At 40.7% G+C, this 25,218-nt stretch overlaps 1 protein-coding gene across 1 annotated transcript; it reads left to right on the forward strand.

The window, feature by feature from the left end:
• Positions 1–439: 439 nt before the first annotated feature.
• Positions 440–20,721, forward strand: nlgn4xb (neuroligin 4 X-linked b). Its single transcript, XM_042084421.1, has 6 exons — positions 440–711; positions 3,041–3,748; positions 12,195–12,347; positions 16,479–16,664; positions 17,056–17,845; positions 18,039–20,721. Exons 2-6 carry the CDS (start codon positions 3,259–3,261, stop codon positions 18,880–18,882), a joined length of 2,463 nt encoding a protein of 820 aa, XP_041940355.1. The 5' UTR covers positions 440–711; positions 3,041–3,258; the 3' UTR covers positions 18,883–20,721.
• The last annotated feature ends 4,497 nt before the right edge of the window (positions 20,722–25,218 follow it).

A 25,218-nucleotide genomic window follows, 5' to 3' on the forward strand; every position in this document is an offset into this window, starting at 1 on the left:
TAATTTAACCCCCAACCTCTTGTCAAAGATGATATATCAATCTATGTCTTTAACTCAAATATTTGTGACATAGGAGTTTCCAGTATCTTCTACAGTTCCCAGAAGGAGACTACAGTAGCTAACACTCCTACAATTAGGGAATGTTTTTTTTTTTTTTTGAAAGAACAGCCTGCAACTTTATAGACAAATACTGTGTTTCATTTACTGTTTGAGGGGATTCTCTGGGGAATACTTCACATCAAGGCTGATTAAAAAATAAAATAATAATAACCATAATCTTACAGAATATGTACTGCATGTGATAGGCAGTTATGGCCACGCAGTTGGTTTATGGAGAGTGTGCAGTAATCCATTGGCTGCAGGGTTAGTAATTTTCATTCAACAGTCCAATAGCAGCTGGAGAGAGAGAGAGAGAGAGAGAGAGAGAGAGAGAGAGAGACCATAATCGGTTATAGCAACCTTGTATGATTTTCGGAGAATGTGAAGATTTCATGACAGTGAAACGTTTTTCTCTCTGTTGATTCAAACCTGTCGCGGACTACTACGTGAAGGCTATTTAAAAGCAAGATGTGCAGTATGATTGTATTCGTATGGGCTTAAAGACGTGATAGGGACATCTTCCCGAGGGCTCCTATTCGCTTCCTGCGAAATTTTCTCTCAATTTCATCCCGGACCACTGAAAACGAGACTGATGGTGCCTCTTCTCTAGGGGTAAGTTTTGTTTGCTACATGACTTTACGATTAGGCTATATGTTTTTGACAAGTGATAAACGAAATTATTTCCCACTGCATTCATTTTCTTTGTCTATTCAGACTACTTTTCAAAATACCGAGGCTATTCGCACATTGACAACCTGTTTTGCTGTGACTGATAAAACAGACAAGACAAAGCAATGTCTATGCTGTCAATAGGCGGGTTTACTCATAGACTTAAAATGCATTGCTTATCAAATCTTATCAATCGTTACATAGTAGCCTCTTTGTGCAGTAGCCTATGTGATGCGACCAGGTTGCCTCGTGAGAGAAGGCACATGCTCGTGGACCGGTGAGGCTATCTTGCGGCTGTGCGAAAGCATCTTTTCCTGAATGTCCCGTCTGAGTAAATCATATGTGAACTTGTTTATGATTCTAAAATATAAGAACGCATAGTTGCCATTAAATGTACCCACAACGCCGCCCAATATAGGCTATATTTATGTGACACATAATTTCCACCTTTGTAAAAAATAATTGCAATATTATTCTGTAACACATTTAGAAACATGTGCAGTTCTCAATTGAATATGATCTACCATAGGACTGGATTTAGACTGGCATCGACACATGAAGTCTATGCACCACAAGGTGGTACTATGGACATTTATTATACCTTGTAAGGCTCATTAGGATTTTCTCACAATAAAGGAAGGTTCATATAGATTACCGCTTGAGCCAGTTTGAAGATACATGTAAGATATACAGTAGGCATCCAGCAAAATATCCATGCTGCTATAGAGTTGAATAAAAGTGACTGCTTATGTCAAGGAGCAGCTTCACCGCCTATTAGTGGGCTTGGTCACTGACCCTCCTCACATGTTCTCAAATGCAACAGATCATCATAGTGGCATTCATGGTCTATATCATCAGATTTGTTTATCGTGGTAGCCACATGTTTGCTCCCTCTTTACAAGATATTGTTTATATGAGTCACATATTTAAAATGTACTATATTTAGGCCCCAACCAAATGTATGGATTAGAAGTGTGGAACTGCATAGGATGACAGATACACCATGCACAATACCTTCTAAAAACACCTGACCGAAAGAGAAGTTGAGGGAAAGGAAGGAATGCCATAGAATGTGAAAATGGGATTGCACTGGTGGACATGAGAAAACTAATTAAAATGGCCTGGACTCAAGGCTCAACTTCTTTATTCTGAAATACTGCTGACCACTTGACACCTTTCTGAGGCAGTGAGGAGAAAATATATTATCCCTGAAAATTAAATTACCTGCAGCGGTTGATACATTTTGACATCATTCCATAGACCTGCTCTGAAATGGCACCTTTAAATAATAATCTGCTGTTAGACTGACAAGCAAAATGGCTACAGCCCATAAGCAAAGAATGATCTCCTTTTGATGATATGCTAGCACACTGATGCAGTACAGTAGATGAAACTGTTTGTTGCAGAATCTGTTTTTACCTGTCCTCCAACATGCATTCACCTTCTTGCATCTTGAATCTGATTCTGCACCACTCTCTAGCATGATTTGAAATGCAAAGAAGCCTGGGGTGGATGATTGAACATGTTAGAAGGATATGTTGATGCTTATACTTGATTAAATAGAGTAAGCCTCAAAGGCAGTGCTTTGTTGCTGTGTTACAGTAAGGACTGTGGTGTATTCTGTGCCTAATTCACACTATTGTGCCTTTGAGATGGGACACAAAAGGACACAGTTATATAAATCAATAGCCACAGATGAGATCTAGCTAACAGCCCTCCTCTTCAGTAGCATCTCTGACAGTTTTGTTAATGGAGGAGAACATTAATAAATGACTGCTGACTGATTTCATCTGATTTATGGAGGCCTTTCTTTCTATGACATTCTTTGTGAGCAGATGCTGCAATGTTCAAAAATCGGTAATTTGACTGCAAAATTAGATGCCCTATTATTGATACGATTGTTCGTGTTACATTGCCTGCCTCTTGAAAACAGTGTTTAATTAATGACAGAAAAGGCAGCTTACAGATAAATATTTGTTTTGACTTTGCTGAGGGGACTTTGCTTTGAGTGAATTTCATACACTGCACATGAGCAGGTACAGTTGGGCTATATACAGTAAATAAGAACAGCAAAATGTAAACAAATAGCAACAAAGACCACACTGATGAGGATATTAGACTGGAAAATGTTTTTTTCTCTCTCTGAAATGCCTCAGTGTTTGTCATCCTCCACTCTGGGTACATGCACCCTCCTGAATGCCAAACACGATGCTGCTCTGCAGGGCACGGTGTAAATCATTATTTCAGGCTGCCTGTTCTCTCTCACCCACAGGCTGATCATTTGGGCTGGAATTAAGTCAGGGAAGTAATTGCAGCCGAAAAGACAGAGAATTACATCTCCCCCCCTGTCAACACAAGGGCAAGGCTCTGTCAAAGATTCCCTGACATGGAGCTCACTGAACTGGCCCATCTGACCGGGGAACCTGCCGTCTGTCAATCTGATGTTATAAGGCTAAAGTGAGGCGACTGGTGCTCCACTGCACACCCCTCATGCAGCAGGGGACTATGTCAAAGCCAAGGGAAAGCGTATGGCTACCTATTACTCTCTCACTGCTTGGCGTGATGCGGAATGTCAGTGTGTTCCTCTGGATGGCTGCCTTGGCCCTGAGATTCACTGTCACTCATTGTCAACAAGCACAATTCTCGGTCGTCACCACAAACTATGGGAAACTGCGTGGATTAAAGACCCCCTTACCCAATGAGATCCTGGGCCCTGTGGAACAGTACCTGGGGATCCCATATGCTCTGCCCCCTACGGGAGAAAGGAGATTCCAGGCCCCAGAACCCCCCGCCTCCTGGCCTGGCATACGGAACGCTACTCAGTTTGCTCCAGTTTGTCCGCAGTACCTAGAAGACCGCTTCCTGCTCAGCGACATGCTACCAGTGTGGTTCACTGCCAATCTGGACACAGTGGCCACCTACGTGCAGGACCAGAGTGAGGACTGCTTGTACCTGAACATCTACGTGCCCACAGAGGAAGGTAGGCGTTTTTATTCCTGTAAATGTTGTTGATAAATTAGTCAGCCACCAGTGAAGAGAGCATATTGTTTGTAAATATTTGACGCCAAAGTACCAGAAGTCTGAATTCATCTGCACTGCCTCAGGTATAAATAGTCCTACATTAAACCACTTTAGTGTCTAAAAGACTGATCTCACTGCCATCTACACATAGGAGTATCACCTACACAGTCTGCCAAATTACATCATATCAATAGGGAGTGATCACCATGATTTTATTCACTACATTTTAGTATGTCTTTATGTAATAGAAATACTGCATGCTATTATTTTTAGTCTGCAGGTAAAAGCTGTCATCTAGAAAACATAACCAGCTATCACAAAAAAATACAGAAACCAGTCTTTCATTCTCCTGAAACCAGAACAACAGATTGTCTGAAAAAAAAAAAGATTCTTAAAACGATTCCTTAAAACTATAGTGATATTGACAAAGCAGGATGATGTGGCAGGTATTCAATGCATATTAAGTAATTAAAATGCTCCATGACTACCAGAGTTAGTATAGCCTACAGACTGTGTCCTCTGTTCCTTTCATGACGCATGGATCTAGACTTGGTAACGCTGTCTGGTATGACATAGTCCAGGCTCTCAATAGCAGGATTACACATCATTCCTCCTCAGAAAACTTCTTACATTCTCACCCTGTAGCCTCTGATGACAGGGTTGTAGCAGCATTCAGTTTGTAAAACTACTGTGTTGTGCTGCGTGTTGTGTTTTGGACCTCCTGACATCCAGAAACCACCAGGATATGGATTACGATGTTCCTGTATATGCCTATTCCTGTATATTCAGCTATACATGGTGCAAGATGACTAAGGTTTTGTCCAATTACTTTCACTTATACGCTTGTTCCTTCTGAAAATCATGTTGTGACGCATTAGAGGGGTAGACAACAGCATCCAAGGCATGGCAGGTGTGATAGCACAGAGTATGGACACACAATTGTGACAGCTTGCTCCATTGATGTTTTATTCAAAGGAGGTGGTGCACCTAAATGTTGGTTTCCAACATGCAGATAAATGCATGAGTAAGACAAATATTTAAGGATGCTGTGTGTGTTCTTTATTTGGAATACATATTATAAACTGTCTGTGCTCTACAGTTACGTTTTTATCACAGTTAGCCTGCAGCTACAATTTGAACACTGTTTAGTTGGAGCAACAGATCATAAAAGTCCAAGAAGACAGATATGCCTTCCTGACAATTATGATGTGTCTGCACAGCATAGACAGGAGGAGGTACACTCCCAGTCTTGACAAACGTAGTAAAAAGACTATATCGCTTGCAGCATCATTAGTGCAGTTTTGTCTGATGAGCTCCTAAAGCAATTTAATATCCTTGCAGCTCCTCAAGATCTGGAGGTCACCGCCGCAATATCTTACAGTATTTTGTAGCCCACCAAAGTCAAATGTAATTCTTGCAAGGTTGAATGTAATTGCCTTATGTTACTCCATCGGACAATAGTTCCTTGCCTTTCCTTATCCATAAAAGAAAAAGATTCAATTTAATACAGCCTGAAAAGCACATATGGCTAGAACCCCATTTTCAGATGATGTTGTAGGGAAGAAAAGCTACCTTATAGCCTGCCAACATTTGACAACCAACAAAGCAAAGGCAGCACAGTAGCTGCTGTAAACAAGCTAAAGCAAATATGGTAACCCAAGTACATTTGTGCTTCTGAAGTGTCAGTGTTGGCTACTTGCCACAGTGATGAAGTAGTCTAGCACAATATATGAACACCATACACCTTATGAACTGAGTGTTCTGGCTCGGGTTGTCTTGGCTTTAGATGGTCAGAAACATCTTTGTGACATCAAGTTAGCAGACAGAGATGCCTGCTAACGTATAAAGATGAGAAGGTGATCTACAGTAGGCATGATCACAAAGAGGTGAACGTGATCTACAGTAGGTATGATCACAAAGATGACAGGGTGATCTACAGTAGGTATGATCCCAAAGATGAGGGTGATCTATAGTAGGTATGATCAAAGATGACAGGGTGATCACATTTTCGTTCCCGAAAGGGACAGTGTTTGACAATACTGGAGACAACAGTGGTGGGCTTGTGTGATAGGGACAAGAAAAGTCAATCTCAGCATGTCTCCAGTTTGTTTTGAAGGTGTTTACTTGAGGCTTCAGTTCAGCTCCACAGATCCACAACAGTATGGGAACATTTGTCCTTCTTGGATACAAGAAAGTACAACATACTGTAGCTGTCTGTTTCTGTGTTGCCATAAGGGAATGTAAATCCTGTGAAGTGTTAACCTGAGCTGAGGTTACTGCTTTAGTATGCAGGTCTTACAAGAAGTGTACAAAATGGCATGTTTTGACAAATCACACACTCATTCTTTAATTACACTTTAGAAATTGATAACTAAAGTGTAATCAATCTAATTGACATTAGAAATGTTTTGTATGTGCTGTTTTGCAAAAGAAATGTTCAGAAGTTCAGAAGTTACCAGGAGTGCACAGTCTACACAGTGTTCAATATCATAATGTTAAAGGATCAACAAACACTGCAACAAGACTAGTAGTCTGCTATATTCCAGATGACAGAGTGGGATTGCCAACTGTTAGAACAGTCTTAACACAGTATTGTGTATTATTAGTATTAAATGCAGTCAATGTATAGTGGTTTGTATAGTAAATATGAAATGTAGTCAAGGTATCGTGGTGAGTAAAGTAAATATGAAATGCAGTCAAGGTATAGTGGTTTGTATAGTAAAATGCAGTCAGTTTGCCTTTTAGCAAACATAGAATTACCAAACATTTACATGCAGCCTAGTGCTGTACAGCCTAATGTTACTCATTGTTATTTGATTGGGTTTTAGCATTATTTGTCAACAATAACGGCCATTTGGGCATTCCAGTCACTGCAACATGTTTGTGTGTGTTGCTTGAATGTGCTGAAATGAGAAACTAAAAACTTCAACAAGTCTGGTAGCAACTGTTGCTGATCTAGTGTAGTGGAGCTTAGCCAGAGGTCTGCTGTTGGCCACAGACAGGAACATGGACCGGGCCAGCAGCTGAACTTCAGCCAGTAACGTTTGCTGTAAAAGCCCATGAGTCTGGAGTGGATGAAGTCCATGCAGTTAGTTGGGACTGCAAATACTGCTCAAACAAATGGTGGGTGCAGCTGTGTAGTCCTGTGTACCCTGTGGAGCTTGTTAAAGACAAACCTGCTGGAATGCCTGCCATTAAGCTACTTCAGTAACTGGCCTGTGAATCCTCGACTTTGGAGCAGTTTCATCTGTCACTACCAGTTATGTCCATGGTGTCAAGAGAGCAAACTGCTAGAGAGTGGAAGAAGGAATGCATTATCAGTTTAGCCAGATCATCATCTCTGTCAGAGATGAGGCAAGATGGCCAAGGATTGTTATGAACGATTTGAAGAGGTGACTGGCCTGCATTTACAGTATAGCCAATAGACAATATACAGGTATAGTGTCAATTGTGATGAGTATAAGTCATGTTAATTTTGGTCATCCAGTCCTAAAGCTAATGCAGATGATGTCAGCTGTGTGTGAAACACTTGTTTGCTACAGTAACTCATGCTGGCCATGCAGAAGTGGCAACATCTAAGATTGCTACTTCTATACAAAAGTTGCGACCAAAAGTGAAAATACTTCTACAGCAATCTGTCAGGCTTAATCTAGAGGTCAGGGCCCACTTCCCCGAAAGCATCTTAAGCCTAAGAGCGTCGTAAAGTCCCTCTTACGAACGTCTTAAGATTTGCCGACTGTTTCCCGAAACCATCGTAGCTTAAGAGCGTCGTGAAAACACTCGTAGATCTACGAGTGCTCCTGAGTAGGCTACTCGTTACCGGCTAAGAGCGTCTTAACAGTACTTCTCACTGAGGTCACCAACAGGACATACAGAGGAATTACAACTTAGAATACATAATCCAACTTACGTTCCCATTCTTTATTGTGTTTACCTGTGATGAATCAGATTTTAGCGTGCAAAATAGCCTACATTTAATGGTCATAATAATGTGATGAAAAGCGGACAAAAATGCAATCAAGTTATTAAACGAGACGTTGCCAGAATAGTTTAACATTATCTTTGCTAAGTGAAGGCTATATTTTATTAGGCCTATGAGGTAAAAAGCAGAGAAAGCAACATGTGGTTTAGTCTGTAGCCTACTGCATCAAAATCTAAGCCTACACATTTCCTCTCTTTCTTACTCGACTTCTTTCTTATCTTCAAACGTGTTCTTAAGTGGCACCGCGAAAAATTATTGCATGGTGATCTAATCTTATTATTTTGATCTAATCTTAAAATAATTAGAATTATTTATGTCTCTGTGTGGTATATAACCTACTTGGGATGCTTACATGCAGATGTCAAAGTGTTTCTATTTTCGTATTGATGTGAATTAATGTGTAGATCCGAAGTTTAAATGGTAGGCCTATAGCTGTGACGTGCAGTCACCTGACATCACCGTCAGGATATTTCAGAACTATTAACGTGGACAGCTCCCCTTAAGAGCATCTTAAGAGCAGTGTATGCGCGTTCACGCTACGAACATGTTCGGGAAACAGTCGGAAAAACCAAACGAACGATCGTAAGATGAATCGTAGAAAACCCTCTTAAGAGCGTGTCTCCGTCGTTATCGGGGAAGTGGGCCCAGATTGAGTAATTTAGTAGTGTTATATGGGCTGGATAGATTCAATGAAGTGTGAGTGCAATTGATATCTGAGCTCATCAGGCAATCAAATGATACCACCCCACCCCCTTCCATGCTCCTGAAGCAATGTGTTGATCATCTGGAAATGTTTGTGGTTTGCTCCGAGCCACTAATGATAGTTGCAAACCATAATATGGTTATAATATGGTCATAATATGTGACCAGATCTGACGAAATGAGTCACAAGTCGCAGATACTAATTTTGAGATATAGGCCGATTACTTCAGAAACCATTAAACATGTAGATTTTTCTTTTTTGGTGTTATATAAAAGAAGAGGCACTTAAAATTGATTTCCCAAAGTTTCATAGTCAAGACAAGAATGTAAAGTTACAAAAAATATTATTCAAGTGGGCAAATCCAAGTGGCCGATTTTCTCAGTTTTTCAGTTGGAAAGAGATGGCGGGAGGCCATAATTCAAAATGCTGTATCTTGACAACAAGATATGACTTTGACCTGGATATCATTTTAAATTGTGTCCTCTGTCCATTGATACCAAAATCCCAATTTTTTATTTGGGTCACTGTGACTCATTTTGCCAGATCAGGTCACATATGATAACTAGCTAACTAAATGTGAACAAATCCTCACAGCATAATTATTTGGCAAGAAGGCTACACTATGAATAGGCCCTGCAGTGACAAAGCCTATATTTATTAGCAAAGAGAGACATGTTGTTTTCAAGGCTTCAGTAAAGCTTTCAATTGACCAACACTTAGTCTTAGAGTATATCGTCACAAGATCTAGGTCAGTTCATCACAAATGAAAACATTTAAGACAATGTAGTCAATGCTTTATCATCTGCAGTGATTGGCTGGTGCTTTGCCAGGAAATGCACTCTGTCACTGGCATCAGCTATGATATCGGTCCACCTAATTCTGTCATTCACATTTGGGCCTTCAGTGAGGTCTGACATTTCTGTCCAGTGACTGGTCCCCCTACTTGGTAAAGGCTACATAATCAGTTAGACCTGTAGAGCTAGTCATCTTGTTTGTTAGCCTGGTAAACCAGACCCTGGAATCTTTCAGATTAAGGGTCTGGCCACGAGTAATGAAAATGGCCCAATTCGAGGGGCGGCACCAAGCATGCATTTGAAACTCTCACTGCACGCAGTTGGATAACGCTACGACCAATCACAGCAATTTATGAGTGTCAGTCATCAGTGTAGCTCGCCTTTGTCCCGCCTACACCGATTTGATTGGTCCCTCTCGCTCGAGAGATAGAAGAAATTTGGATCATTGCTCGTGGCCAGAGTATCTTGCGGGCACAATTCAAATTGTGCTCTCGTGAGAACTCTGGATTTCCAGGGTACTTGTTTGTAACAATGTCCCCAGTCCCCAGTGGGGATCCCTATTCTCATTTGCATTGAATATACTTTATATTTTAATTATTTCAAAAGATGCCAGTTTTGTATATGGAGATATACTGTAAGCTCATGCCTTTAGTTGTTGTCATATTTTGGTCAATGCTACCAGCCATCCACCTCTGCAGTGGCATTTTACTTTGTATTTGGCCATTCATAGGATAATTAGCTGATGATCATATAGGATTATTCTCTAATTAGTTAGTTGATTCAATCATGAAGCTACGGTATGCAGTGAACCATCCCTGTTTGTCACTATTAACTTCTGTAATGAACACGCTACACAGAAAGTATTGTGGAGTTGTAGAACCTTTTGGATTGTTGTAATCCCTGAATTTCCTATCTAACAGGTATGCACTGAAAAGTCTCTGCACTGAAAAGTTATCTTTTTACAATTCCATTTTGTCCTGAGCATCATTGTGTGGTTGGAAACTGAGTGGAGATTACCATGGGGAAGCCACAGGGCCATTTCTGCAGGTGTGCTCTCCGACTGGCAAAGAGTTAACAGGGAACTATTACTCTGCCAAGCTGTCAAGCTCAAGGGCTGGATAAGCAGGCACACGTTGAGCTTGATATCACCCTTCTGACAATTGTAAGCAGCAGTGTCCCTGTTCTGTGTCATGCCCACATTAAATGTTCATCTGACCACAGTCCTGTGGTCTGAAGCTTGTAGGCAGTGAGATTTTGACAACCCTAATCTACCCACCGGGCTGCCTACAGCATAATTTTACTAATTATTTCAGTATGCGTGCGATAATGACTCTGGGAATGTTACTGGAGACTACTTTTTGCAAATGTTTTGGTGAATGCCCAGCTTAGAGGAAAACTTCATTTTCAAACTCACTGACAAGCTCTAGGTCAACTCACTGTAGACTATGAGGGGAGAGGGGATGAATGATGTGAGGCAGTGCTGTTGCTAGATGACACTTGGCTTCAAGCTGTGTTCAAGGACTCAAGTGTCCGTAGACTAGGATGCCTATGGGAATGGGCATGTACAGTAGTACAAATCCTCTGCTTTACATTTTTTCCATTACCCTTTTGTGTGTTTTTTTCTCTTTCATCTTTGCTGGGAACAACCTGTTTCATCCTTTCTCAGGTCTCAGATCAGCGACTTCTAATATAGAAGTGGCATTTCACTAAAACATAAACAATCTTACTCACCGTGGACTGTTTTAACAGCTCAGGAATGAGTTTCACACCATAGATCTCAGACTACTTTGCCTCTCGCAATCTCACCAGTCTGCCTAGATCCTCTAAATTCTGTCACAGTGGGTTAATTTTCTCTATGGGACATAGCATTAAATCAAACAGTGGGAGTGTTAAGATAAAATTGTTTTCTCAGGCTGTGGCTTTTTAATACCTCTCAGAAATGTGTAGGGGCTGAGAAGAGCTTTTTCCAAAACGAGGCTTTTCACTCTTCATAACAAACATCACAACAACTGAATCTAGTGAGGCATTAGCTACTTATATATATTCTCATAGCAAGTAATAAGCATACCAATACTGTTTGTGGAGTCATGTTGCTCTCAGGATTCGAGTGTGCACACTATGATTGTTTCAAGAGTGTAGAGAAACTGTGTAAGCACACTATTTTCACATCTGCAGAATGGGCTCTGTTGAATGAGCACAGTTTCCCCCATTATGTTCATGCAAGCATTACACGCTGCTCTAAAACCATTTGTAATTTTCATTTAATGTCTGGTTATTTTTTCTAGCAGACAAAAAGTGCAATTAGCTACTAAAGGTTTGCTTTATCAGGGTCTTTGCAGAGACAGTAAGAGGGGAATTTTCTCATTGTGAATTAATCAGTAAAGAGATGCGTGGCCCGGGGGAAGCAGTCTCTCATATTAAACTGTAAACATCATCCACTGGTGTCCTTGAATATTCAACACTTGGGTGAAATTGTGCCATTCCAGACAGCAAGGTTGAAGTACATTTCCTTTTCATTTTGTTGTGCACTGAGTGTATTTGACGTCAGAATGCACTGCCCACACTTGAAGCTGATTTCAACCCCGACTTCACCCCTCTTTTTGTCTCCACTTAGTGCATCTTAGGAAGTTCAGGCTTAATCGTATTGAGTAGCCCCTTTTTGGATCTTTTTCTTTTTCGGATAAATTAGCATATAGATGAGCAGCGGTGCCTTGCAACATGTACCAAAGGTGATCTGCAAATGAGTGCAGAAATGCCATCCAGGTCTAAGAGAGCCTGTGTCCCTTTGAAAATGAAATGACTTGTTTTAGTTATTTCATAAATATTAGCAGAACCTATGGATCCTAATGGAAAATGAAATATAGTACCGTAAAATATATGATGCTGTTTTATGTTGTCAAGTCAGACGTGTTTTCTTCATTTACAGATATCCATGATGAGAATGGTCTGAAGCCGGTGATGGTGTATATTCATGGTGGATCATATATAGAAGGTACCGGGAACATGATCGATGGCAGCATCCTGGCAAGCTATGGAAATGTCATTGTAGTCACCATCAACTACAGACTTGGAGTTTTAGGTGAGAATTTCCCCTTGATCTTCATTGTCCCCCTCTGTCTGGGTGACAGTCTGCTCAATGCCAGTGTCAACTTCACTGTTCTTCTACACCAAACATTAGAAAAACAACTTGGGTCCGTTCCAGTGACGTGTACAAAATACTAATGGTTTTGTGAGCATTATTTATAAATGCAGTTCAGACTTCAGAGTCATTTGTGTAGACTCAGATGTTTTTAGCATCTATTGGCACTATTTACCTGGCTACCTGTGTACACCATTTCAGTAGCCTAAGCAGAAGACTGTTCTTTGAACACCAGATGAGAGATTTTGTGCTGTTATTTTTAAAGCATGTAATACATTTGGGAAAACAGACCACATTACATTACCTGTATAATACAAAGCAAGTGTAAAACAGTGGAAATTTAGAAAATCCATAGTGATGTGAAATGTTCAAGGTAAAGTAATCTAGATGCCCAAATCCTCATTTTCTGTGCTTCAGGTAGATCAGAAACAACTGATGCAGTTAGTAAAGCCTTTGTGCAAAGCTTAGGCATTACTGTGGTTTTGCCTTCTGTTTCCTTCCTATGAATATGAATCCTGGGTTAAATTTATATTACTAATAGAGTGGTGGTGTTAAAATCTAACAAAAAAAACAATACTGTGTTACTTTTCTTGTGTATAGTTTTTTTTTTTCATGGTTGACATGCTGATTACTTCTGTCTCCTTGGTGATCTCTCTCCTTGGGCTCTCAGTAAATATCATCTAATAGTTGTGGATGAAAGAAGGTGATTGACAATGGGAGATATAAATGAATGGAGTTGATGAACAAGTGCGGCTCCGGTGCATGGAGCCCATAAATGAATAGCAGCCCTGCTCTGACCTTTCCCTGCTCCGCATAGAACTGTGTGGAGAAGTGGGAATGAGGGTTCAAGTCTTTTAATCAGATGAAATCAAATCAAGTTTTTGAGGAAGCAGAACATATTGAAACAATAAAGCAAATACAAATTATGTAGATTAAAAGGCAATGGCTCATATTAAAAGGGTATTGATAAACTGCTGATGTTTAATATAACCCTCAGGTTTTGCATTGGGAGTTTAGGTTTGGATAAAGCTGATTCTGATTCTGAATTGAAAAAAAAGAAGAAATTGCCTAGATACATATTATTTTTTCAACTTGTAGACAGTTGGCATGGGTGAGTCTTTACGCTGTGATGCTGATACCCAAGATACTCCCTCTCCAGCATCACTTATTGATAGGGACAAGGCTGCTATTGAATTCTGCAAGGGTACTCATCCATTTTCACATTGATTAGAAAAAGCTGGCATTGGTTGAGTTATCTGCACACCCTCTGCTCTGAGGCAAGGCTCACTCTTGACAGCTGTAGCCATCTTGAGACAGGAAAGATGCCTCTGAGTATCATTTTGCCTCCATGAAGTAAAACAGAAGACAGCGGCCTTAAATCAGCTGTGCTACTCTTTCCAAGGCCTTGGTTTGTATGGGTCAATGCCTCATTAGGGCATGGCAAAAACTAGCTGTGTGTTTATGACTCTGGAATAAATTGCATAGTGAAAGTCCTACATCACAGGAGAAGATTTCAATTAACCTTTATCAAAGGCTGGGTTGGAGTCAGGTGATTTATGCACCATAGGTGAAGGTCACTGAGACCTCATTTTATTTGGGTGCTTGGCGCTGCTGGGCTGGAATTATCAATGTGCTCAGGCATGGCAGACCACTCACTTGATTGGCAAAATTGGTTAGATCAAACAGTCCAATGCAGCAGGGGACTCCTGATAGGCACGGTTATGGGTCCGTGTCAATTAGACCTTTGCTGACATTTTTCCTCACCCTTCGGTAATGTTAAGCAGTCCTGGGCAGGACAGATTTCCCTCTGACTGAGTCCAACGGTGTTCTCTCAGAGGGATTGCTCTTATTTCCTGGATGTCCTTCTCTGCATTTGGTGTGAAATGAAGAGGGATTTCAATTTAATTACACAGCAAGATTATCGTAGGAAAGCAGAACACTGACTTGCACTGTCATTGAGATCCCAATCGAGGTGATAATCCTTGGACAGTGACACAATGGCAGCCAACAAATTTCACAGGTTGATTAAAGTGTCATTACAATGACAAGGAAAACACAGAGCTTAATTTGGCAGGTTATACTTGTAGTATTTAGTAGTCAAATAGGATACTTCTTATGAGCTCTCTGCATAATACAGCTATTATACCAATCCTGTACACCGTTGATTAGGTTTATAATTATTCAAGTACAATTGACATGACTGATAACTACCGGTAATAACATTAGATTTTTAGGCATTTCTAGACTTTTTCTCATGATTTTAGAGTTATGCATCGTACCATGACAGGCTCTCTTAAATCTCTACTGACTCTTCTATAGAGCTGTAGTTTTTCTCAGCTGAAGAGCTTGTCACTCTGAAGACATCTCCAACATGTAACTAGCCTAGAAATCTAGACGCACCCTAGCGGCGGCAAATTAATTTGCTCAGCCTGTACGTCTAGTATCAAACCATAGGGATTTCTATTGGCTGACGCCGTGTACTTCATCCAATCACAGCGCTCTATTTTGTTTGAGAGTCTTAAGGCAGGCTTAACAGGATAACGACAGTCCTGTGACGGTGAACAACAAGGAAGGTGGCTATGGCTAACGAAGAGCGGTTGTTTGAATCGGCGTTGGCGTCAACTTTGGAGGAGTTGGTGCTTTTCTTTGAAAGTTGAGCAACACAATGCACTTAAGTAATTCCTTTCGAAGAAGGATGTATTTGCCGTTTTGCCGACCGGATACGGATATGGTCGTAGCGCTGGCCTATTGCATGCCTCTGCCCGCCCCTTGGATTAAGCGAGGTAAATGGTTCGATTCCAGACTATACATTTCAATGATATAGGATGGCCCGCCAGGCTAACATGTAACTGCTCATTCTGATGATATCTCCAACATGTAACTGCTCACTTTGGAGACATCTCCAACATGTAATTGCTCACTCTGATGACATCTCCAACATGTAACTGCTCACTCTGTGAAATGATACTTCTCTGTTACAGATCTTACATTTAGGAAAAAAGCAAAGTGTGTTTTCAAGCCTTAAGTCACTGACTTTCCTATTTTCCCTGTGTAGTTACAATGGTTTTTGTTCATTCTTAACTCATTTTAGCCCCTCAAATAAATAGACTAGATTAAAACAGAACATATTGAAAATAATGAATTTATTTATAAGGAATTAAACATACTAAGTATTATGGATAACCACGTGAACTCGTTACCCTTTTAACCATCAATTTGCATTCAATTCATACATGAGTCAGAATGACCATAGCCCATACAGTCTATGCCATAGCCGCCTGCCCCAGATGGACATGTGATGCTGCATGGAGCTGGGCAGTTACTCCTGTCTGTGGCTGAGAGGCTGGTCATCATGGGCTGAGACAATTCAATTCACATGCATCTCATTCTGTCCTGACATTTTAATGCTATAACTGCACTATACTACTGTACTAACTATAACTGGGATTTACCAATGAATTTATAATATAATTAGATATGTACAAAATATGTTAAATGTAAACAAAATATCCCTGTTTTTCAGAAATGGAATTATTGGAGATGTATTATTAATGTACATTTTACAAGATGACAGGATATAAAGCAAAACTTTGATGACCTTGTTATATGGTTTCACTGTGAGATACAAGACGTATCTGTTATGTTTGTGTCTTACAGTGGCTGTTTTATATCAGCTGGTGAATAACAGGAAGGTCTTTCTGGTGCATTTACCAAGCCTGTAGAAGGAGAAATGTCACTTGCGATGGATCACTTCCTCTGGTGTAATGGCAAATTCTATTGGATCGCTATCAATGCAAGGACACCCCCATCAGTTAGAATCAGGAGAAAGGCAAACTTTTATGTGTTCGGCTCAGTAAAGGCAAGATGGCAGTTATAAGATGAGATGAATGTACTACCTTCAGGGCTTCGTTGCCATGAGATACTGTCACATTAAATATAAACATTTTTAAATGCTTTTGTCCTGACTCAAGCTGAGTCATTATTGATGACTGAATCATCACTGAATCATTATCATCATTTTAAGATTTCTGTATAATTCTGCTCATAATTCAGTTCTTATATTTCTTTTAGGCTTTCTTAGTACAGGGGATCAAGCTGCAAAAGGAAACTATGGATTACTTGATCAAATCCAGGCACTCAGATGGATAAAGGAAAACATTCAAGCTTTTAACGGTGATCCAAAGAGGGTGACAATATTTGGATCTGGAGCAGGAGCCTCTTGTGTCAGCTTGCTGACACTTTCACACTACTCAGAAGGTAGAATACAATGCTATATTACAATCAATTTAGACTCATATACACGTACCCACATATTTTCAGGACAATTTTCTGTGTTTGGGTCTTTCATCCACACATAAACAGCCTTTATATGGCTCTCATTAGAATTCCATATACTCATAGTGTAGCAAATTAGCATTAGCTATATAAACCTTGATATCAGTTTGTCTATTTAAGCTGTATCTGTCTCTATCAAATAAACTGTAAATAATCAATCTTGTGTAACACATGTGGACAGAATTGAAATAATAAAAGCTGATAGAAAAATATCAGTTTAAAAAATATCTGGATACGTGTAAACGCGTGTAAAATAATTAAAGTCTGGTTATTTTCAAATGCCCACTTCTTAATTTACCTTTCTTTTCCACAGATCTTTTCCAAAAGGCTATTATTCAGAGTGGCACAGCTCTGTCAAGCTGGGCTGTGAACTACCAGCCGGCCAAATATACACGGATGCTGGCGGAGAAGGTTGGATGCAACATGGCGGACACAGTTGAGCTGGTTGAGTGCCTCCAAAACAAAAACTACAAGGAGCTCATCGAGCAGAGTGTCACTCCTGCTAAGTATCACATTGCCTTTGGGCCTGTTATTGACGGGGATGTGATCCCAGATGATCCACAGATCTTAATGGAGCAAGGGGAGTTCTTGAATTATGACATCATGCTGGGAGTGAATCAAGGAGAGGGCTTCAAGTTTGTGGATGGCGTTGTTGACAGTGAGGACGGCGTGCCTGGGAATGAGTTTGATTTCGCTGTGGTGGATTTTGTTGATCATTTGTATGGCTACCCAGAGGCCAAATATACTCTACGGGAAACCATCAAGTTCATGTACACAGATTGGGCTGACAAAGAGAACCCAGAGACGCGCAGGAAAACCCTGGTGGCGCTCTTCACTGACCACCAGTGGGTGGCGCCAGCGGTGGCTACAGCCGACCTGCACGCCCAGTATGGCTCACCCACCTACTTCTACGCCTTCTACCACCACTGCCAGAGCGACATGAAGCCTAGCTGGGCCGACTCAGCGCATGGAGATGAAGTTCCCTACGTGTTTGGGATCCCCATGATCGGCCCCACCGACCTCTTCAACTGCAACTTCTCCAAAAATGATGTCATGCTGAGTGCTGTGGTAATGACGTATTGGACTAATTTTGCCAAGACTGGGTAAGTGTGTTTTGATGTTTGATTTTTTGTGATTTTACATCAGCGAAGTTAATGCTTAGTCAGCTTTTCTATGCATTTCTAAAACGATTTTAAATTCTTAATGCAATCTTACATTATTCAGATGGTTTTAACAAGAGAAAATGTACTATATACCAGTGTTGCAATTATACAAATATGTTTCTTTCGATTGTAGAGATCCTAATCAGCCTGTGCCCCAGGACACAAAGTTCATCCACACCAAACCGAACCGTTTTGAAGAAGTGGCCTGGTCGAAGTACAACCCCAAGGACCAGCTGTATCTGCACATCGGACTGAAGCCACGCGTTCGAGATCACTACCGAGCCACTAAAGTTGCATTCTGGTTGGAACTTGTGCCACATCTACACAACATCAATGAACTCTTTCAGTACGTGTCCACCACGACCAAGATCCCTCCCCAGGACACCACTCCCTTCTCCTACACCAAGCGCCTGTCTGGGAAGCTGTGGCCCTCCACCACACGGCACCCCGTCACCCCCAACACAAACAACAAGCAAGTCACTGACCAGCAGACGCCAGACAAGGAGGAGACCAGCGTAATCATTGAGACCAGGCGGGACTACTCCACGGAGCTGAGCGTGACTATCGCCGTGGGCGCCTCGCTGCTCTTCCTCAACATCCTGGCCTTCGCCGCGCTCTACTACAAGAAGGACAAGCACCGGCACGAGTCGAGCCGGCGGCTCAGCCCCCAGAGGAACCTCAGCAACGACATCGCGCACATCCAGAACGAGGAGCTCATGTCCCTGCAGATGAAGCAGCTGGAGCATGAGCACGAGTGCGAGTCGCTGCAGGCGCACGACACGCTCCGGCTCACCTGCCCGCCCGACTACACGCTCACGCTGCGCCGCTCCCCCGACGATGTCCCGCTAATGACGCCCAAAACCATCACCATGATCCCCAACTCGCTGGCAGCCATGCAGCCTCTGCACCCCTACAGCCCCTTCAACTCACAGAACAACACCAGCATCCCCCACGGACACTCCACCACCAGAGTATAACTCAGCCGCAGACTGTGCCATGCGCCATCTCAGACTATTTCGATCTAAAATATGTACAGTATATATCTGTGTCTGAGCAAAGACACATAAATGTTATTTTGTTACGGATTATACTTATGAATAACAAAAAAGTGAACTTGACTAACATTAAAATATAAAAGGTGAATGTAGACAATTTTTAGCATTCGTATCTTATTTTGTGGAGAGACAGAGAGTGAGGCTCACTGGACTAAAACCCAATAGAACAGGTTGAGTTTTCTCCAGTGTACTAAAGTGTTGAGACCACTATTAACTGAGTGAGAACAGCGCTCTGTTTTCTCTCTCTCAGTGCCATGAGGATGTCAGTGTTTCAATACTTTTGGAACATCAAGCCCAAGTTGTTTACCTCTGATGTGGGAGGAGTTAATCAAGCGCCTGGTATGCACACTGCATGACTTTTAGAATGGTAGAACCCATGGTTTGGGTTTCATACTGGACACTTCTACTTTTGATAGCAATCCTTAGGAAATTACAAAGTTAAGATGATTTCTTTATAAGAATACCTGGGCAATTGGCAATCTATGTGATCCTTTGGGCAGATCACAAGAAAACGATCATGTGTTGTTTGAGGTTTCTGTAGGAGAGAGGATTGTAGACTTGCATCATCTTAAGAAAGTGAACATTATTTTTGCATATAGTCATGTTATGTTTAATATCAGAACAATATATGTGCATAACCCAGTAGATGTGATCATTTGTAGAGCAATGATGCGGACAGAATGTAGATAACACATGCTTTACACATTTCAACAACAAAATCAGGTTGTAGTGCAGTGATATCTAATTCATTTCTTTTTTCATGAAGCGATAGTAATGTGATTTCCCAGCCTGGACTGTATAATTTAAATCTTTGTATAAAATGTGTATATAATGGTGAGCACAATGGCAAAACAAAAATGAAATGCTTTTAATGTTGCTTTGCATCAAAATGTGATTTAAAAGGGCCTGTGATTTTTGATCTAATTGTCTGTAAATGGCAGTGTCCCCACCCCCACAGAAATCCTTATTATGTTTTATTTGTTCTCTATACCCATATTGCATGATTTTGTGATTTTTTTTATGCCATCTGTTTTTCTTCCTTTCTAAAAAACACAGTGCTGGTTGATTCCCATTTAAACCATGCTTTGTGTGTATCAATAGTTTTGAAGCTATCCAGATGGATTACCTTTTGTTTTATCTAAGGCATCAAAAGGCTAATCACTAGATCATATGCATCTTGAGAAGCATCACATTTTTGTATTGGGAATAAAAGAATGTTACTTAATTTAGTTATTTTTGCCAAACAGTGTTGCTTCAGCATAAAATAATTGCTTTGTATATTATACAAAGTTGTAGTGAATTGTGACATCAGTAATAGACATGTGTATATATAAAACAAATGAAGTATTACTTTTTAAAAAACATCAAATTTCAGGATAATTACTGTATTCTTCTGATAGTTTTTAATTGACAAAGATTAGAGTGATAACCTGTGACTGATATCACATCTAAATGGTAGGCTTTCAGTGTCACACTGGACAATTGGCGAACCTCCATACTGTAACATACGGTATAAGTCAAGTGAGCTATGTAGCTAACAAAATTTCATTATTACTCAATGTTAAGTGGCATTTTAAATGTTTGATTGATTTCCCACATTAATGTCAACACTGAGGGAATCAGGGTGAAATATAAGATATTGTATTTAATTTTTGGTTTAATTTCTCTTTTGGTTTCTAGGTGATATTGATTGGGTTAACTTTGAGCTGGTCAAATGTATAAGACTGCTGATTTTTCTAAAATAAAATATCATAGATTTTATATGGTGCACTCCCTGTGTGTGTTTTGTAAACCTCTCAATGGAAATATTGAAATCCAATACTGGAAAGAAGCTGCTTTTACTTTCACAATAATTTATTTTATGAAAACAAGTTTTATACTATTCAATATGATTATGATCTATTTTTTCCCATGTGATATTTGGGGACACAAAAGTAGCTCATCCCATAGCTTTAGTTGGCATTGCCTTGTTTGATTGTGCTGGGCACATCACAAATGTGTCACTCGATTGATAATGGTGTAACAAATTATACATTATTACGAGAGGCAAATGGCTTTTCTCCATGCTAAAATGTCATGTATAATTATCACTGCAGAGAAAGTGATGAGTTGACCGATGAAGGAGAGTGTGTGAAAACAGAATAAACAGCTATTCAGTGAGCAGGCTGAGAATAGACTCCGAACACTACCTTCCTGCCTAGATACAGTATCTGAAGAGTCTACACTGACCCTTTGTGTGAGCGCATGTAGATAATCTGGACAGAGCAGAGCACTTTTTACCTGTAGAAGACGTGTTCCATACTTGTCCATAGTGCCATTGGATTTTGTCCATCCTACTACTTTGTTGTTCAGTGTCAATTATTGGCTCTCCTCAGGGGAATTTCAATTGGCTGGAAAAGGACCAAGAAAGGGACTTGTAGTAGTGCAATTACACACGTCTACACATTCATTGAGGAGATTTACAGTAGCCAAACAGCCGCTTCAATTTAACAGAAGGTGAGAGCAGGTGCTGTTTATGCAGTGTTTATATTTTGGAGCTTGCCAGAGACTGATAGATGGTTGTATTTTTATAACTATTGAGAACGGTTGGAGTTTTCAAAGAGTGTCAGACAGACAGATGCATTTAGTGTGTATGTCTCTGGCATATAATAGACAGGCGGTAAACAACAGTGATGTTTTCCATTTTTTTCCTGTACTTGTTATTTTGTGTAGGTGTGAAGTACAGTTTGAAAGTTATTGTCATATATTATTAAAATGCTTTAGTGTTGTGGTGTTGTACAGAAAAGCCACTTTAAAAGTCTCCATGAAGTGGCCAGTGGATGAATATATACCTTAAAGCCACACATTATGCACACAGCGTTGTCCATGTTGTAGAGGCTGATGCATTGTGAGGTTTGACTGTGGCTTGCCAGTCTCTGAGGGGCCTCTCGGTGGGTTTTTAATCCAGCTGATGAAGTCTCTGGAGTGAGACCAGTGGGAGAGGCCTGCCTCTTATTACTTCTGTCAGCCCAGGGGGAGTGGGGTGAGAAGATAGAAGACTGGATTGCATATTATTGCTCATCCAAGCCCTTAAAACTGAAGATTCACCCTGCTGGATAAATGTAATTCATAATAGTCACTCTCATAATAGCCGTATAAAAATGAGAGGAGGCCTCTTAGTGTGCGCGTGCCCTAATTCTGGCATATTTCACAGCGGAAAACAAACGAGAGGGATATCTCCTGCTTAGAGACTCCAGTGCCGTGGCATTTCTGTGGCCAGTGGATCACTGTTACACACATCATTGTTATTGACATCTTCCTGATGACTTTTTCCATCAGCGTAATAGAGGCTCATTTTCATTAGCCCGTGTGGACACTGGAGATCTCCTCAGCGTGCCCGATGACACCGGGGGAAGATGACTTTTACAGGGCACAATCATTCATTCTTTTGATAGCTGACAAACTCTTTGTTGCAGAATAAATGGCTATAACATTATCTGATGCCCTTGAGCTGCTCTTCAAAGAATCCGAGGCTCAAAGACCCAGTGGTTCAGATGGAGACAACAGGCTTAGCTTTGAAAACAATCAAATGGAGTCACACTGCATAATGGTGGGACAAAACTCTGTACTGTCACATAGACATGCTGATTATAGCGATGAAGGCTGTCTGTTGTCAATCAGCATGCTTTATTTTGGTTTTCATCTTCTTCTGTACCACAGCTTAAATGTTAAATAGTCTTAATTGTTGCTAAGCATCTCAAGTATGTTCAGTGTTTAATGGTAAAAAAACGGTAGAACATATGGTCCTCAGGAGAAGAAATAGCTAGGAATATTAACCACATTTTTTCATTGAGCAGAGTCCAGAGGCTATGCATGTATGCTGCCCTGAATTACAATGAGTCATCTTTTAATGCTGTCTTTTGTGTTAGGCATTTCAGCGTCCTCAAAAGGCCAGTTGTTAGTGTTAATTTGGTTGTTAGTGTTTTAAATTACACTATTCTAAAAGCATTGATTGAAAAATTGAGAGCTAGTTATATCAATCAATCAATCAAATTTAATTTACATAGCACCTTTCATGCATAATCTTGATACATGCTGAACAATAAGCACCGCTCTCACTGATATTTTAAAAGGCTACAAGCTATTTTAAAAGACTTTAAAAAATGTTCAATGTTATTTTCTGCTGGCTTATATTTGCCTTTTTGTCTCTCGCTCAGTAGAAATAATGAATTACTTAACTGATTAATTAAAAAACTAGAACTCACCCAATTTGTACAGCCGAATTAAAAGGGTGGCTGTGGACACATCAAGTGTAAATGCTATTGATGTATAGACATGATGGGCGTTTTGGTAGACTCTTGCCTTTCTAGCGTTTTCCTCTGACAGTGCCTGAGTGACTGTCTGATATGGAGCCATAGGATATAAAAGATGTGTTTGTGTCTGCTAGGTAAGAAGTGAAAGATCAATGTCTATCATATTACCTCTTGATCTCTGAAAACTATTTACCACCTGCCTGTGCCCTGAGCAATTCACTGGTGAAATGGTAAATCATATGTGGTCTATAAAATATGGTGTTGCAATAGGAACTTGGAAGTTCATGTTTAGTATGTTTTATCCTCATATTAAGCAAGGAGCACGTGTAATGGCTCTCTGGATTTTGTGAGCACATGTCTACTTCAAGCCATTCAAGATTGGGCCGTTGTACTAATCAGCACTTTCCAATTGATTTGCTGTCCAGGAGCAGTGGATAGAACTCCTGCTGCCCTGCCCTGTCAGAACAGTGATTTCCCTAGTCACCAGCTTGCTGTTACTTGGTGTATGTTTTCAGCAGAGGGGTTTATTCTACTGTCACTTTAGGTGAGCTATACGCAGGCATGCGCTGTGCTTTCTGCATGCAGCGCTGGGAATAAAAACCTTTGTTGGTTGAGCGCTCAGTTGCTTGACGAAACAGAGTAGCAAGTTGGATTTACTATGCACCCTTCCTAACTAGAGAAGGACGAAGACAACAAATAGAAATCAAATTGAGAGTGAGAGCCTGAACCCCTCTGACATTCCAAATTACATCAAACAGAACCTGCTAGTAAACACAGGAGTGTGGAGGGCGTATAACAACTCAGCCTCAGCCGGCCATTTTCTCAGCAGCAGTGCACTCAAGTTCCCCTTACAACATTACTGCTTCAGTTCTGCTTCGGAGTTGAAAAGTAGGCTCCGGCTTTTAGTTGTGATGGTAAAATTGAAAAAGAGCATATGCCAAGGACAATGTAACCACAGACATGGTTATGCATGTGACCGGACTTTCAATCTAATTTTTCATGCCTTTTAGTCACTTAAAAAGCGTGATGTACCTCAGGGAAGAGATGGAAATGCGTTGTGATTGCTCCCAATAGCACACTATTGGTGAAGATGACTATTACAGAGGCTGTTCTGGATTCAAGCCCCATGTAAATGAAAAGCTGTGATGTGTTTGTCAAGCGCATGGGGAAGGATAAGGGGCCTTCATCACCGAGTCCGCCACAGCTTCACTCATTCTTTCTCGTTATACCATGTCACATTGGCGAGCTTGCCTGAGTATGCGACAGCATCACTCTTGTTAAGTAGAAGCATGCATCACCAAGGAGCTGCTGGAACAGCTTCAACAGATGAAGAATGTTGAGTCTAATCTGTATTTTCTCCATCTGGCTTGTTTCCCACCTCAAAAGAAAGGAGGAGAAAAGAATCTATTTTCCCTCAATAAACCCACAGGAAAGGTACCATCACAACAAAGAATTTTAAAGTGATTTTCTTTCACCAGGCCTTTATAGTGAGTCTTTCCTGCGAGTATCCTGGAACAGCTTAGGATAAGACAAGTAACAGATCAATACTTATGCATTACAGCCTGTGCCATGGATCTAAAGTCATTGCACTTCAACCCGTGATCATTACCAAGCTTGTTGCCTCCTGATTCACCCTACTGAATACCGGCCACCCTTGGATGGTCAAATCACTCACCTTTAATGATGGCCTGCCAATCAGCAAGCCCCATCACTTTTACACATCACGGCAAATCTCGCACTTGCTTGCTTGCACGTTGGCGCATTGCATCATTCTGTTTACTGTACATGAACACATCCCTCACAGTCGCTGCCCAGTCTTGGCAGAAAGCATTAACTGGACCACAAACACACACCTCCATCATAAGCAACCAGAAAACATATGTTCCAATGTATAGAATTTTATAAAATGCTTCACAATGTGCAGATGTGCATACTGCCAATATGACTTTTCAGATATTATTGAAAA

The sequence above is a fragment of the Alosa sapidissima genome, chromosome 2, assembly GCF_018492685.1.
Source record: "Alosa sapidissima isolate fAloSap1 chromosome 2, fAloSap1.pri, whole genome shotgun sequence".
NCBI classification, from domain to species: domain Eukaryota; kingdom Metazoa; phylum Chordata; class Actinopteri; order Clupeiformes; family Clupeidae; genus Alosa; species Alosa sapidissima.

What these genes read in the sequence shown, in the direction of transcription:
- nlgn4xb (XM_042084421.1), top strand. Translation starts at nt 3,259, where the DNA reads ATGCAGCAGGGGACTATGTCAAAGCCAAGGGAAAGCGTATGGCTACCT. An exon ending in CTACGTGCCCACAGAGGAAG is followed by an intron (nt 3,749 to 12,194) that starts GTAGGCGTTTTT and finishes CTTCATTTACAG; the next exon opens with ATATCCATGATGAGAATGGT. An exon ending in CTACAGACTTGGAGTTTTAG is followed by an intron (nt 12,348 to 16,478) that starts GTGAGAATTTCC and finishes TATTTCTTTTAG; the next exon opens with GCTTTCTTAGTACAGGGGAT.